Source organism: Triticum dicoccoides, chromosome 7A (assembly GCF_002162155.2).
Source record: "Triticum dicoccoides isolate Atlit2015 ecotype Zavitan chromosome 7A, WEW_v2.0, whole genome shotgun sequence".
NCBI classification, from domain to species: domain Eukaryota; kingdom Viridiplantae; phylum Streptophyta; class Magnoliopsida; order Poales; family Poaceae; genus Triticum; species Triticum dicoccoides.
The window spans coordinates 13,395,353-13,409,630 of NC_041392.1; the positions used below are offsets into that span (position 1 = coordinate 13,395,353).

At 40.9% G+C, this 14,278-nt stretch overlaps 1 protein-coding gene across 1 annotated transcript; it reads left to right on the forward strand.

Annotated features, from left to right (window-relative positions):
- Positions 1-1,664: 1,664 nt before the first annotated feature.
- LOC119328043 (extra-large guanine nucleotide-binding protein 3-like) lies at positions 1,665-6,633 on the forward strand. Its single transcript, XM_037601090.1, has 9 exons — positions 1,665-3,134; positions 3,217-3,354; positions 3,466-3,570; positions 3,688-3,870; positions 4,334-4,511; positions 4,592-4,836; positions 5,100-5,272; positions 5,570-5,767; positions 5,953-6,633. Exons 1-9 carry the CDS (start codon positions 2,061-2,063, stop codon positions 6,383-6,385), a joined length of 2,727 nt encoding a protein of 908 aa, XP_037456987.1. The 5' UTR covers positions 1,665-2,060; the 3' UTR covers positions 6,386-6,633.
- The last annotated feature ends 7,645 nt before the right edge of the window (positions 6,634-14,278 follow it).

A 14,278-nucleotide genomic window follows, 5' to 3' on the forward strand; every position in this document is an offset into this window, starting at 1 on the left:
GAGAAACAAAAAAGACAAATTCATATGTGAATAGTGTCAAATGTAGCTTTTGTCTTTTTTATTACATTATTCATGCTAGATTTCACATTTTTTTCTCAATGTTCATTTAAATTTTGGACTTGAAATTTTCAGTACTTGTAGTCACATTTCTTGTGATCATTCACAAACATTTTCAGAATTTTTGAAAACACTTATAATTGATTTTTTAAGTTGGATCACCCCAAGGACGGGATCACCTGATATTTCCCAGTTGATTTCATATCTTGTAATGGTTCTATTGTAGTTATTTATGTTTAATACTCCCATTATTGATGATTTTGATCTTGCTGCCTTACATTATCTTTAATAAAAAAATATGTGTATCGCAATGATGCAGAGACTGGAGGTATCAACCTCCTTTAAAAAAACATGTGGCCAAATCTATTCTTGCGAACACATAATTGTTGTACACAGGGAAGAGCCGAACGCCGACTTGGTTCAATGGCTACGAAAAGAGCTTGCGCAAAATTGTGAAAAAAACCTCGAGGAGTCCGGTAATTATGTCTACGTCCAGCGTATCCTGAGATGACCCTTGGATTTCAGATCAACGGCTGGGGAGCTCCCGAAGCACATAAGCTTAGGGAGCTCCGGGAGTTCCCTAGCCGTTGGATCTGAGATCCAATGGTTACAAAAAGAGCTTTGCGCAAATTTGTGGAAAAACCTCAAGGAGTCCGGTATTTACTTCCAGGTCCAACTTATCCTGAGATGCCTACTGGATTTAGATTAAAGGCTTGGGAGTTCCCGGGGCACCTAAGCTGATACTTTCCGCAGTAGGTGCTAATCTCTCAGCTTCGGTGTCAATTAATGGTCTAAACGGACCTGCCAACTCGGTTCACAATCTCTTCGTCATCTGGGGTTCATCCGTAACGTATCACAATAAATTTCCTCAAAAGACGGATCAAAGGTTGCCAATCAAGGAAAAACCAAGAGCACGACTAAAAATAGTTTCTTTTAGAGGCTAAAGTTCTAAGCACCTCTGACTAAAGAGAGGTTAGGACTAGTCTTGAGGCTAAAAAATTTTAGTCATAGGAAACCTACTAAAATATGTATTAGCCCTCTCTCTCCTCATTTAATTCCTCTCCTTGAACACATGCGGGTTTTAGATTGGAGGGTTTGGAGGATAATAAATGCTCAATAACTTGATTTTAGTCTCTTTAGTATTTGGATCCAAGCATGAGTGAGGCTAGCAAGTTTTAGTCCCACTACTTTTAGTCATGGGATTAAAACGTATCCAAGCACCCTCCAAACACATTCATCCGAACGAGGTCGCAGTAGGAGGAAGCACTCACTTTTCCCGGGTTTATATAAAGCCTATGGATTTTGTCTTTTGAGGAAAATCTGTTTTTTTTTGTCTAACTTTACATGGAAAAACACTAACTTACACTATAACCCAATAAAACCTTGTAGGTACAACAAAGTTCATCGAGAGAAAAAGGATGACTTAAACCTTGTACCAAATATTTTTTGTTGCTGAAACATAAAAGGTTTGATTTGAAACAAAATCCATGGCCTTGTAAAACCGGGGAGCAGGGAGCACTACCTCTGAAGAAATTTCTTTTACCACTCTACTAGTCCAGGCACGGTGAAAAATCCACTCTCACTATCACACCACACCAGCGGCGAAATATCCCCAACGGCCGTCGTCTCCTCAGGTCTGAACCCGCTCCCCCTCGCCCACCATTTCCACTCCGGAGTCCGGCGGTAAATCTCGATTCCGCGGTTGGTGGCGCGCGGCCGGTCCGCCCGTCCCTTTCCCCGCCCGGCGGCTTGACCCGTTCCACAAAGATTTGGATTTTCCTCTTTCCTCCGGTTGACCGGCCTTGCCGATGTGCGGTGGTGGTTGGCGGGGTGGGGAGCGCAGGGCCTTGACCGTCGCCCAGGCAAGCCAGGCTGGATAGGCGGCGGCGGCGACGAAGCCGAGCCGAGAAATTCCCCACCAAAGGTTAGAGCTTTTCGAGTTTTGGTTTGCGCCCTTGCGCGGCGGGTGTTCGGCGGATTGCGCCGGAGGAGGGGAGGGGGAGATGGCGGGGGCGACGGAGACGGCGACCTGGGAGGAGATGCTGCGGCGGATGCTGCCGCCAGGGACCGCCATCCCGGAGGGCGCGGCGGGGAACCTCGACTACTCCATCGCGCTCGAGTACGACGGCCCGCCCGTCGCCTACGAGGTCCCCAGGATCGCCCCCGTCGACATGGCGGACGTGCCCACGGCCGAGCCCGTCTCCGCGTCCTACGGGCTCCTCGGGAACGGCGGCGCCGCCGTGCCCGTCGCGCCCGTCTTCAGGCCGCCGGCGAGCCGGGCGCGCGCCGAGCCGCCGCGGGCCAGGAGAGGCGCGGGGCCGGCCGATTCGGCGCCGCGTGACGAGGCCTCCAGGCCGGCAACCCGGGCGCGCCAGGAGCCGCCATCGCCCGTGCAGGTTAGGAGGAGCTCAGAGTTTGCCCATTCAGGCCCCCAGAATGAGGGGTACTCCGACTCTGACGACGACTCCCGGCGCTCCGCGTCGCGCGAGTCTGCGCCGAGTTACCAGGGCCAGAGCGACGGTGGCAGGCATGCCATGGCTGCGTCGGAGGGGAGGAGGTCTCATGTGGTGACCTTCGGGCTGGCAGATGATAGCAAGTATGACCAGAGCAGCGAGCTCGACGACACCAGGTCGGAGCAGTTCGTGGCCGTGACCAGGACGGAGAAGAGGGGGAAGACCTGCGACCGGTGCGGCAAGAGGAAGTGGGAGAGCAAGGAGTCGTGCATCGTCTGCGACAAGAGGTACTGCGGCTACTGCCTGCTCAGGGCCATGGGATCGATGCCGGAAGGCCGCAAGTGTATCACTTGCATTGGCCGGCCGATCTATGAGGGAAAGCGGTCGAAGCTAGGGAAGAGTTCCAGGATACTATCACGGTTGCTCAGCTCGCTGGAGGTAAGGCAAATCTTGAAGGCCGAGAAGGAGTGCCAGGCAAACCAGCTCCGGCCCGAGCAGCTCATCGTCAATGGCTTCCCTCTTTGTCAAGAAGAGATGTCAGACTTGCTTAGCTGCCCACGGCCTCCTCAAAATCTGAAGCCTGGAAGATATTGGTACGACAAGGAGTCGGGCCTATGGGGAAAGGTAAAGCTTATTGGTAGTAGAGGAACATAGCTTTCTTTAAAGCCTGTATTCGTTGCTAATAACCCGCCATTTACACTTTTAGGAAGGGGAAAAGCCAAACCGGGTTGTCAGCACCAACCTGAACTTCAATGGAAAGATTCAGCCCAATGCTAGTAATGGCAACACTCAGGTTTATATGAATGGAAGGGAAATTACCAGCATCGAACGGAAAATTCTGAGGGTATTGATGCGCACTCTAAGCTACACAAAATTGAGAATCCTGTGTACATTATAATTATGCTGTGTCTGTATTTTTATTGGGCTTTTCACAATATCTGCTTTATTCTTACAGTTTGCACAAGTTCAATGTCCCCGCGATACTCACTTTTGGGTCTATCATGATGGTGGATATGAGGAAGAAGGCCAAAATAACATCAAAGGGAAGATATGGGAGTCAGTATGTATCTTGTTCAATGCAGTTTCAATTCTTTCTTCTTCCTTTCTTAAATTAATGCATCCCTTCCTTCTTATATTGCTTGTTTTAACTTGATTGTCTGTATCCCCTGTTATGCAGCCTTTGACACGTTTTGTGTGCACCTTGGTTTCACTACCGGTGCCTCCTGCAAACTCTGTTGAGCCCAGAGATGATGCTCCTTATTCAGCAAGAACAGTGCCCGAATACTTAGACCAGAAAAGGATACAAAAACTTCTTATTCTTGGATCACCTGGAGCTGGAACAAGCACCATATTTAAGCAGGTCAGACCATGTTCTTTTAGAAAAATTTAATGCATTAAGTTCTGTTAGATGTTTATTTGGTTTGGACTTTAACTTACCTATATGCTTCCAGCAAACTATTGATGGAAGTTGATTGCTAGTGTTTTTCTCTACATGTAGTACGGCGGTTTGATGTATAAACTTTTTTTTTACTGTTCTGGAGTTTGGCTAGTTTTTTACATTTGTAAATGTTTCAGATGACACTTGTATGCGTGCCATGGTACATTCTTCTGCAAGCTAGGGGGTATTTATACATTAGTCTAGTCACCGTAGCCTCATAGGTATCTTTGCTTCAAACAAATATCTCAAAGTCTTTAGGGAATATCATACAAGTTGTTCATCATATCATGCAATCTCGAACTGAATCCTGACAGTTCAATTCGTTTACTTTTGACTTTTTCTTTATCTTGTATGTATTTTCATGGTGTTCGGTTTTACAACACAGGCTAAGTTACTATATGGAAGTAGATTTACCCCAGAAGAACTTGACAATATCAAACTAATGATCCAAAGCAACATGTTCAAGTACCTTGGGACTCTGCTAGAGGGCCGTGAGCGCTTCGAGGAAGAGGCTTTAGCTATACCAAATAACCCAAACTCAGAGGATGGGGATACCCAACAAGGTAACAAGGAAACTAATATTTCTTCCACCAATGTTTTTGAAGATCATATGCAGTATGCTGAGGTTTATTTTTTTATGCAGATGGAAACGAATCAAGTGGTTTAAATTCCTGCATATACTCAATAAATGCAAAGCTGAAGAAGTTCTCAGATTGGCTTTTGGACATCATAGCAATGGGAGACCTAGATGCATTCTTCCCTGCAGCTACACGTGAATATGCTCCAGTTGTTGATGAGTTGTGGAAGCATCCTGCCATACAAGCAACATATAAAAGAAAGGACGAACTGTATTTTCTCCCTGATGTTGCTGAATACTTCTTGAGCAGGGTATACATCAAACCATTTATATGTGATTTCAGTGCGGAATGGTCCCTTACTTTAACCTGTTCACAGCCTGTATTACAAAGATTATGCTACACCAGCACTTCATATTATGACAACTAAGTGTTTCTGGACTTCACCCATTGTCCTTCCTTTGTCTAGAATGGTCCAGCATTAGCACAGTGCATGCCCCTCGCTTTTGTGTGTGTACACAGTAATTGTTATTTGAGTACCTAAATTGATTTTTCTCTTTTATGCCATCCTTGCAGGCTATTGAAGTATCAAGCAATGAGTATGAACCTTCAGAGAAAGATGTCTTGTATGCTGAAGGAGTATCACAAGGAAATGGATTGGCCTTTATTGACTTCACTCTGGACGAACGGAACCCTATGTCAGAACTCTATGGTGACAGTCATGACCCAAGCTCTCAGGCACAAAACAAGTAAGCTCTCTTCCTTGCTCATGTATAAACTGCATCTAAATCCTTCTATTTGCTGTCTACAGTTTACCTGAAAGTCTTGCAATCTTTTTAAAGATATTAACATTGATGTCGGTATTGTGGAACGTATCTGTTGATCGTGGTGAAAAGGCATAGCCACTGTAATTTTTCCCTACTTCATAAGTAGTGCAGTATGTAGGTTGCCTGCTTCTTGCATTTGCATGGGTTGATGACTCTTTCCTCGTGAGAAACAAGTTGCAAAAAAACTTAATTTTCTCATCTACTTTTATCCCTTATCAGATATCAGCTGATTAGGGTCAACGCCAAGGGCTTGAATGAGGGCTGCAAATGGGTTGAAATGTTTGAGGATGTCCGCGCGGTTATATTCTCTGTAGCACTCAGTGACTATGACCAGCTGGGAGCCCCTGCCAGTGGCAACAGTCGGCGCCTCGAGAATAAGATGATTCAGAGCAGGGACTTGTTTGAGGCCACAATCAGGTAAAGTAACCTTGTCAGTTGTATTTGCTAAATGGTCCTGTAGGGGCTAATAATCTGGTAAACTGCACATTGCCGATTCTGCCTTGCCTAATATAGAGAATGAGAACATTTTTACAGCTTGCCTACGGTTAGCTAAGCTCAATTCCTAGATGAAAACTTACTCAATCTTTACGTACTTTGCCCAGGCACCCGTCTTTCCGCGACACACCATTCGTCCTGGTGCTCAACAAGTTCGACATCTTCGAGGAGAAGATCGGGCGGTCCCCACTCACCGCCTGCGAGTGGTTCAGCGACTTCGACCCGCTCCGCACCCACAACAACCAGTCGATGGCGCAGCAGGCGTTCTTCTATGTGGCGATGAAGTTCAAGAACCTGTACGCGGCGCACACGGGCGACCGGAAGCTCTTCGTGTGGCAGGCGCGTGCCCGCGACGGCCCCACCGTCGACGAGGCCTTCCGATACATCAGGGAGGTGCTCCGGTGGGAGGACGAGAAGGAGTACGGGGGCTTCTGCCCGGACGAGTCCTTCTACAGCACCACCGAGCTCAGCTCCTCCCGCCTCGTCGAACAAGACTGGCAGCAACATCCTGCCGCCGACCAGAGACAAGGGAGCACATAGGCTGTTGTTGCTAATTGTACAGTGCTGCTGCCGTTGTTGTGTTAGCTAAGCCAACGTTTATACATACAGCTTGTTTCAGAGTGGACCATTGTTGTGTAGTGGTAAATTTGCTGATAGATATAGCTAAAGGGAAAACACATGGCTGCTTTGTGATACCATTTGGTTCTGAACTGATGGTGATGGATCTGTTTGGGGTTCATGCAGCTGGAGAAATCAAAATGCTCTGGACCAGCTTAGATTGATGTCAATTGTTCTCCAAATTGTGGCAAAATTTTCTACTTTCTCTTTGGCCAACAGTAAAAGGTTTTTAAGCGCGCTTAACCCCTTTCCGTTAAATGAATTGCGGAAATACAGCGCCGATCCGACAGATGTTCAGAGGACGGGAAGGTGAAGGTTCCTAGCGAAATCTATATGTATCTTTATTATGGTAGTACAACTAGCAGTATAAATAATAAAAATTACATCCAGATCCGTAGACCATCTAGCGACGACTACAAGCACCGAAGCGAGCCGGAGGCGTGCCGCTGTCATCGCCCCTCCCTCGCCGGAGCCGGACAAACCTTATTGTAGTAGACAGTCGGGAAGTCGTCATGCTAAGGCCCCGTAGAACCAACGCACCAGAACAGCAACCGCCGCGGATGAAGAGTGTAGATCAAAATGATCCAACCTGAAAACACACGGACGAAGACGAACGATGAACAGATCCGAGCAAATCCACCAAAGACAGATCCACCAGAGACACGACTCCACATGCCCACCCAAGATGCAAGAGCATCACCGGAACGGGGGCTAGGCAGGGTGACCTTTATTCCATCTTCAGGGAGCCGCCACCGTCTCGCCTTCCTGAGCAGGACACAAACCCTAACAAAGCTCATAAAAAGATCTAAAAACGGAGCCCTCCCACCGGCAAGGGCCGAGATCCACTCCGCCTCCATGGCCATAGGGCCGCCGGAGACGGAATGGACCGGCGCCAGCGCCTGTGCGAAGCAGAAAGCTAGGGTTCTTGAGAAGCAGAAATCTATATGTATCTATATCTATACCTATACCTATTACCTATATTATATTATATTATTATTGTTATTATACTAATACTAATCTATATCTATACCTCTATACCTCTATACCCCTACTTAATTTTCATTTTAATTTTCTATACCTACTAATAAAAGAAATAGGTATTCTTAGTCCGTTTTGCTATTTTATAGAAACTCCCTAATGTTTTTGATATTAAACCCGCAGTACATATCAAATGCTTTTTTAAATACTCATATCTTCTAAGCCGTAACTCCAAATTTAACATGTTATATATGAAAATTGATTGGAAAAATATGTAGAATCTGAATATGATGTTATTTTACCTGTTAACAATTTAAAAAATCCTATCTACACTACAATTAATCAACAATGCATTATCCGTCTTTTTTTCATACCAGTACTGATTCAGATTGGGGATGAACACCTCAGCAAAATCAGGATTGGACATGAAATTGAAGATAAATTTTCTAGAGACACCCAATAAATAAGGACATGCATGACAAGAAATAAAAGAAGGACCCAATAAAGATGTGATGTCCTCTATAAAAGAAATAAAAGATAAAATGCAAAGGAGATCCCATAAAGATGATATGTTGTGCTATTCTCCTATATATAAGAAGGAAAAAAGAGAGGACATGCATGAAAAAAGATAAAAAGGAGGCATGCATGAAAAAAAAGACAAGTTTGATAAGATATAAATAGTGATGAATCAGAGACCAATACTTATGACATATATGGCAAGAAATAGTGATGAAATAGGGGCTTGCGTCCACAGGAAACCATACAAAAATGTTCTTTTCCAGACAAAAAAATATCTTTTTATAATTAAAAAATCATGTATCTTTTTAACAACTCTTCATGTATTTAAGAAATATGCATGTGAAAAGAAGTGTTCAAGACTTACCCTAAGTTGGTGATTCTTAAACTGAAAACTGTCATTGATGCCCACATGTATCCATAGTGTGCTAATGTGCCATCGTTTGTTTTTGTCGCTTTTCTTTACTCGCCCAAAACAACACCCCATTCCGAACATGATATGAATAAATGCATAATCACTTGCCCGTTTATTTGTACAAATTAAATCTACATGCAAGCCATGTTGAAATAGAACACCTGTAGAATCTTAAACTGCATTTTTATAGGTTAAGACCATCTCTGTTTGGGCCGTACCTACAAATTCTCATATTATAGACGACTTTTTGTAAATTCAGAGCGTGTGGTATTTTTTTCTCCCGTTGCAACGCACGGGCCCTTTTGCTAGTAATAATAACAATATCATAATAATAATCAATTTAATTTTTATTTAATCTATATCTATACCTACTAATAAAGGTAGGTGCGTTTCTCCAAATTTTTCATCCATTCACCAGCGAATAGATTTTTTTACTATCCGAGGTGGTACTAATTTTTTGTGCATCCATGTGCTAGAAAAAGAAATATGGTTTATCCAGAATTTCGTACATGGGCCACGCGCTAAAGCCCAGTAAAGCCAGCCCACTTATTTCCCTGCCCACGCAGCTTGGTAACTCCTATTTGCAGCTCCCGGCGACAGATAGTGGGAGCTTCGCATATAGACTGGGCCGGCCCGTTTACATTTTTTGTTTTCATTTTCTATTTAACATTTTAGGTTCCTTTATCTTTTTCTTTCCTCTTTCTTTTTTCCTTTTTCATTTCTAATCTTATTTTTGTTTATTTTTACGTTTGTTATCAATTAATTTATTTATGAAATGTTTAGAATTTCAATTTCGTTCAAAATTTTGAAGAATGTTCAGAATTCCAAAATTTCATTCCCATTTAAAAAATGTTGAGATATTAAAACAATTGTCGTTCTGAAATTTTTTGTAAACGGAAAAAATATTTCTGTTTTACAAAATTGTTTCAGATTTTCAAAAAAACATTGTATTTTAAAAAATGTTCCCAATTCGAAAACAAATCTTATTGTAGTGAAATGTTCACGAATTCAACATAAAAATATTTTAAATAGCCCCGTATTGCTCTTTACATACGGTCGTATCAATTTATAAACGTGTGTGAAATTTCATGCAGTAATAAGATGTATGAAAAATGGATCTATTATTCCGGACAAAGGATGGATGTATTGGCATGTGAGCTAGCTGGAAAAGGACACTGGAATTTTTAAATGAAAAGTAATGTTCCAATTTTTTCAAAAGAAATTGCATTTTCCAAAATTGTTCAAGATTCTTAAAAAAATTACATTTAAAAAAATGCTCCAAATTTGAAAAATATTCTTGCTTTAGAGGAATGCTCACAAATTCAAATAATATTCATGTGAAAAATTACACATTTTCTAAAATTGTTCTGAAAGGTAAACATGTTCCCATTTGTTAAAATTGTTCAAAAATTCAAAAAATGCTTGTGTTCTTATAAAAGATTCGTGTTTTTGAAAAAATGTTTGTGATTTTAGAAAATGTTCCCATTTTAAATTTTGTTTATGTATTTCTGAAAATGTATGAAACTTCCAAAAAACAAATTGAAGTTTTGAAAATTGTTTGGGATTTCAAAATTTGTTCATGTTTCCAAGAATATTCGGCAATTCATAATAATAATAATTATGTTTTAAGAAGTAAAAAGAGTAATCATAGAATCTTTCAAATCTGACGTTGCGGTATGTTCTTGAATATTTACGTTGTCCATTGGTTAGCAGGTGCTGCCATTGACTCGAAAAGAGAAGAGCCGCCTCATTTCCATATTATTGAACTTCATGCCTTAAAGTCCCCTCAAATAAATGGAAAAATAGATTGAATAATTCATGGACCTTCTTTGGCGTGCGATGACCTAATAAAACTCTTAAATCCACTCGACCAATGAATGAAAAAATAGCGGATTGATTACTTCACACGCGGCGAAACCCAGAACCAAAATATTCCTTCTTGACATGCACACAGGGTTTTTCTTGCACATATAATTCTCAATACATTAAGTGCACACTATTTTTCCTCCCGTTGCAACGCATGGGCATATGTGCCAGTAATAATAATAATAATAAGTAAGGTGTGTTTCGCCAAGTTTTTCATCCGTTCACCGCCGATTCTCTTTCCTATCCGAGGTGGTATTAAATTCTTATCCGAGGTGGGTCGCACAATGTGGCCCAGCGAAGCCAACCCACTTGATTTTCTGCCCACGTAGATGTAACAATTCTATTTTCCATACAGAGCAACAAATAGTCAGAATTTCGCTCTGGACAACTAATAATGGGCTGACCCATTTTCTCTGTTTCTCTGATTTGCTTCTTTTTTTATTCTCCTTTTCCTATCTCCTTTTCCCTTCTAAGTTTCTTTTTCTTATAGAATTTATTTCATAAATATAAAATATTCAGAAATATTTTTTTTAGAAAATGTTCAGAATTGCAAATTTTTGATACTATTTAAAAAATATTGGAACTTGCAAAAAGTTTCCAACTTGTTCAAAAAAATTTGTTCGTGTATAAAAGATACACATTTTCTAAAAATCTTATGATTTTCAACACATGTTCCTGTTTTGAAAAAATATTCATAAATTCAAATAATGTTCATCTTTTTATAAAAAAATTGGTGTTTTCCAGAAAATGTTTGTGAATTTTAAAAGATGTTCCCTTTCATATTTTGTTCGTTTTTTCCCACAAGTGTACATAATTTTCCAAAAACTGTTCCGGATTTAAAGTATTGTTCATGTTTGCTACAATATTCAGAAATTTCATATCTTAAAATCTCTCTTTTGAAAGGATTTAGACTGAATAACTCATGGCCTTCTCTGGCATATGATGATGTAATAAAACTCTTAAATATCCTCGATCATTGAATGGAAAATAGCGGATTGATTTCTTCACAGGAGGCGAAACCGAGAAGTTAATGTTCCTTTTTCGTGTGCACATAGGGTTTTTCTTGTACATTTAATTATCACTGACTTTAAATGCATACTATTTTATTCGAATAAGATTCTGTCATTGAAAAGACTTGCAAGAATTTGTCCATCCTTTGGTAGTTGTCATAATATCATAACTTTATTAGGTAAAAGTTATGTTGGTCTAGAGAGATCTTTAATTTCAGCATTATGATGGGTCTGAACTCTATTTTCTTGCCTCATGGTTTTTGCATTCATTGGTTATGCCAGAGGCCAAGTGTATCTCATTCTCAGCACATTTTCAGTTACTGTTCAAACTCGTTTTCCCATTTCCCATTTAGCACAGAAAGATTTTGTATTTCCTTTTTATACTATGAAAATGTGAATCACCAGCTGGTTCGAATGATGTTTGTTCATATGTGAGCCAACTTGTTAGCTGCTTGTGCTCTGCGTGCCTTAACCGAGCACTAAAGCTGAAGTGTTATTTCAGTGAGCTGTGAAATGTTGGTTATAGTGCCTCAGTAGAGCACTAGAAATATTTTTCTTTTGATGTTGCAGCAGATTTGACTTCTTCTTTCTTGTGGGTTTCCTTCTACACTTCGGGTTTGCTGAAATATTGGTTTTACCGCTGAGCCATGACAGCCAGTAGAGACTGTCCGAGTTCATGTGATTTTGCTAGCTGTTTCAACGAGAATAGAAAATAAATTTTTGTTGTATGAAAAACAGAACCCTCCGACCTATGCATAATTAATAATCCCTCCAACCTTGGTAGTTGTTGATCATTGAATCACATAACTTGTGTAGGAATGAATTATGTTGGTCTTGAGAGATGTTTAAATTCCGCATCATGATGGTTTTGAACTCGATTTCTTGCCTCCTGTTTCTGCATCCATCACAATGATTTTCATCCTGTGCTACATTCCATGATGCGCATGTATTGAGTCGTTTTCTGTGATAAGTTGCTGCTTCACAGGTTTTGACGCCCATTGTTTATGCCCGAGGCCAAGTGTGTTTTGGCGGGTTACCAGTTGATTTTTGAACTCGTTTTTGCCCATTTCCTTTCTATCTCCATAAGACTCTGTTATGTTTTCCGTTTCATGTGGATGGAAATGGGCATGCACGGCCGATCAGGTCCGAGCAAATGCTTTTTTTAGCGAACTAGTAAGCATGCACGTGCAACGCACGTCTCTGCAGTGGCATCTCGGGCGACTACTCCAGCGATGCTGGTTGAGTGTGCAAGGTTTGTTTGAGCAATAGATGTTGGGGGCGGCGGCCCTGAGAGCTCGTGTCTTGTGGGTTGAAACTATTGCAGGCATGTGAAATGCTTGCTTGCAGCTTCAATGACATGTACCTCATGTCTTGTGGGCTATTGCAGGCAATGTGGAATGCTTGTTTGCATGTTAAATGCTTGCTTGCAGCTTCAATGACATGGACCTCATGTCTTGTGGGTTGAAACTATTGCAGGCATGTAGAATGCTTGTCTCTTCTCAACCGCGAGAGAGTGCCTCATGACTTCCTTTCTTGTAGTGATGAAAGAGCGGATTGTTCAGCAGAGCGAGTCCCCTAGCTAGTGTGTGTTTGGTTGTTCAGCAGAGCAAGTCCCCTAAAAAAACTAGTGTGTGTCTGGTTGACTTTTGTTGTCCCCTAAAAAAATATTTGTGTCAATGGAACTAATCATCAAGAATGACATGAAAAGAAATTGAATGTTCATCCCAAACAATTAATAACCTCGAATGCAATGCGCAATGCACGGTTCAACTAAAACAAGGCCAAAAGATAATTATTATTAGCTCATTAAAAGTGGACATCAAGGAAACATTCTTTTCATCTCATGTCTTTGAATGGCAATTAACCAGATCATCCAATGACCATATAATTTTCATATTTGTCTATTTTTTGGGCAGATCACATTATATCAAAATATAAAAATATATCAAAACTTCAGGCAAAATTATCTTGAACAACTATCCAACTGCACCACTCTGCACATCAGAAAAAAAAACACCACATACTCACTGCATTCCTAAATGTAGAGTAGTATTAAGGAGTAAGCTTATCCGGACAACAAGTAGTTGTGCCCACTGTATAAGGATAATCATAATGCACACACCACAACAGGGATTTTTTTTCTTTGACATATGCATACAAAGTTACAGAACAAGCTCTTGAATGGTTGTGACTAAATTTCTCAAAAGATGTCAACAAAAGTAAGATAATATATATTACAGTATAAGACTATTATACATGCTAACTATGCACTGTTGTTAAATAAACGGTATACTTGTGACTATTCTATATCATCAACATGCTTCTACCCGACTCTCCGTTAATCGCCTAGCTACATGGATGCATTCACAAAGATATAAGCCCTTTCCTTAGCTTTTAGCATACCTCTATTCACAAAGATTGTGTGCTATATATAAGTATTGTGACGCTAATGGTCGAACATGCAAATTAAACTTACACGTGAAAAATATGCAACCCACAATTGCGATATCTTAACATATCACATTACAAACATATAAACAACGGTCTAAGAAATACGTGTAACTACACTAACATTTGGGATATTTGAGATACTTGTCATGAATAGTTTCTCCCATCAACATATCATTGCAACTTAGGGCAATTCATTTTCTTTTCTCCGGAAAAAGGTCAATCTTATTTCTTCTGGCCTGTCTGCTCTATGGATCTTGGTGTTGTAGGCAGATGGACACATCTCAGTTCAGAGCATGTTTGTAAGCAAAAAATTATACCTAATGATATAATTTACATAAACCTAATGCCCAGGCATATTATCAATTGATGGCGAATGTGCATTACAAGTTGAAGTTTCTTGTTCCAACGGATCCCAGTTATTGGTTTTTGTCATCCAACAGTTTAATGTCATATCAACCAAGGCTTGTGCTCTACTTATGGAGGTAGCCAGTAGAAACTATTTGTGCATACAAGTGTTTTCCAAACTATAACATTTTAATTTATGTTCCATTTTCATCCATCTACACATTTTAATTTCCG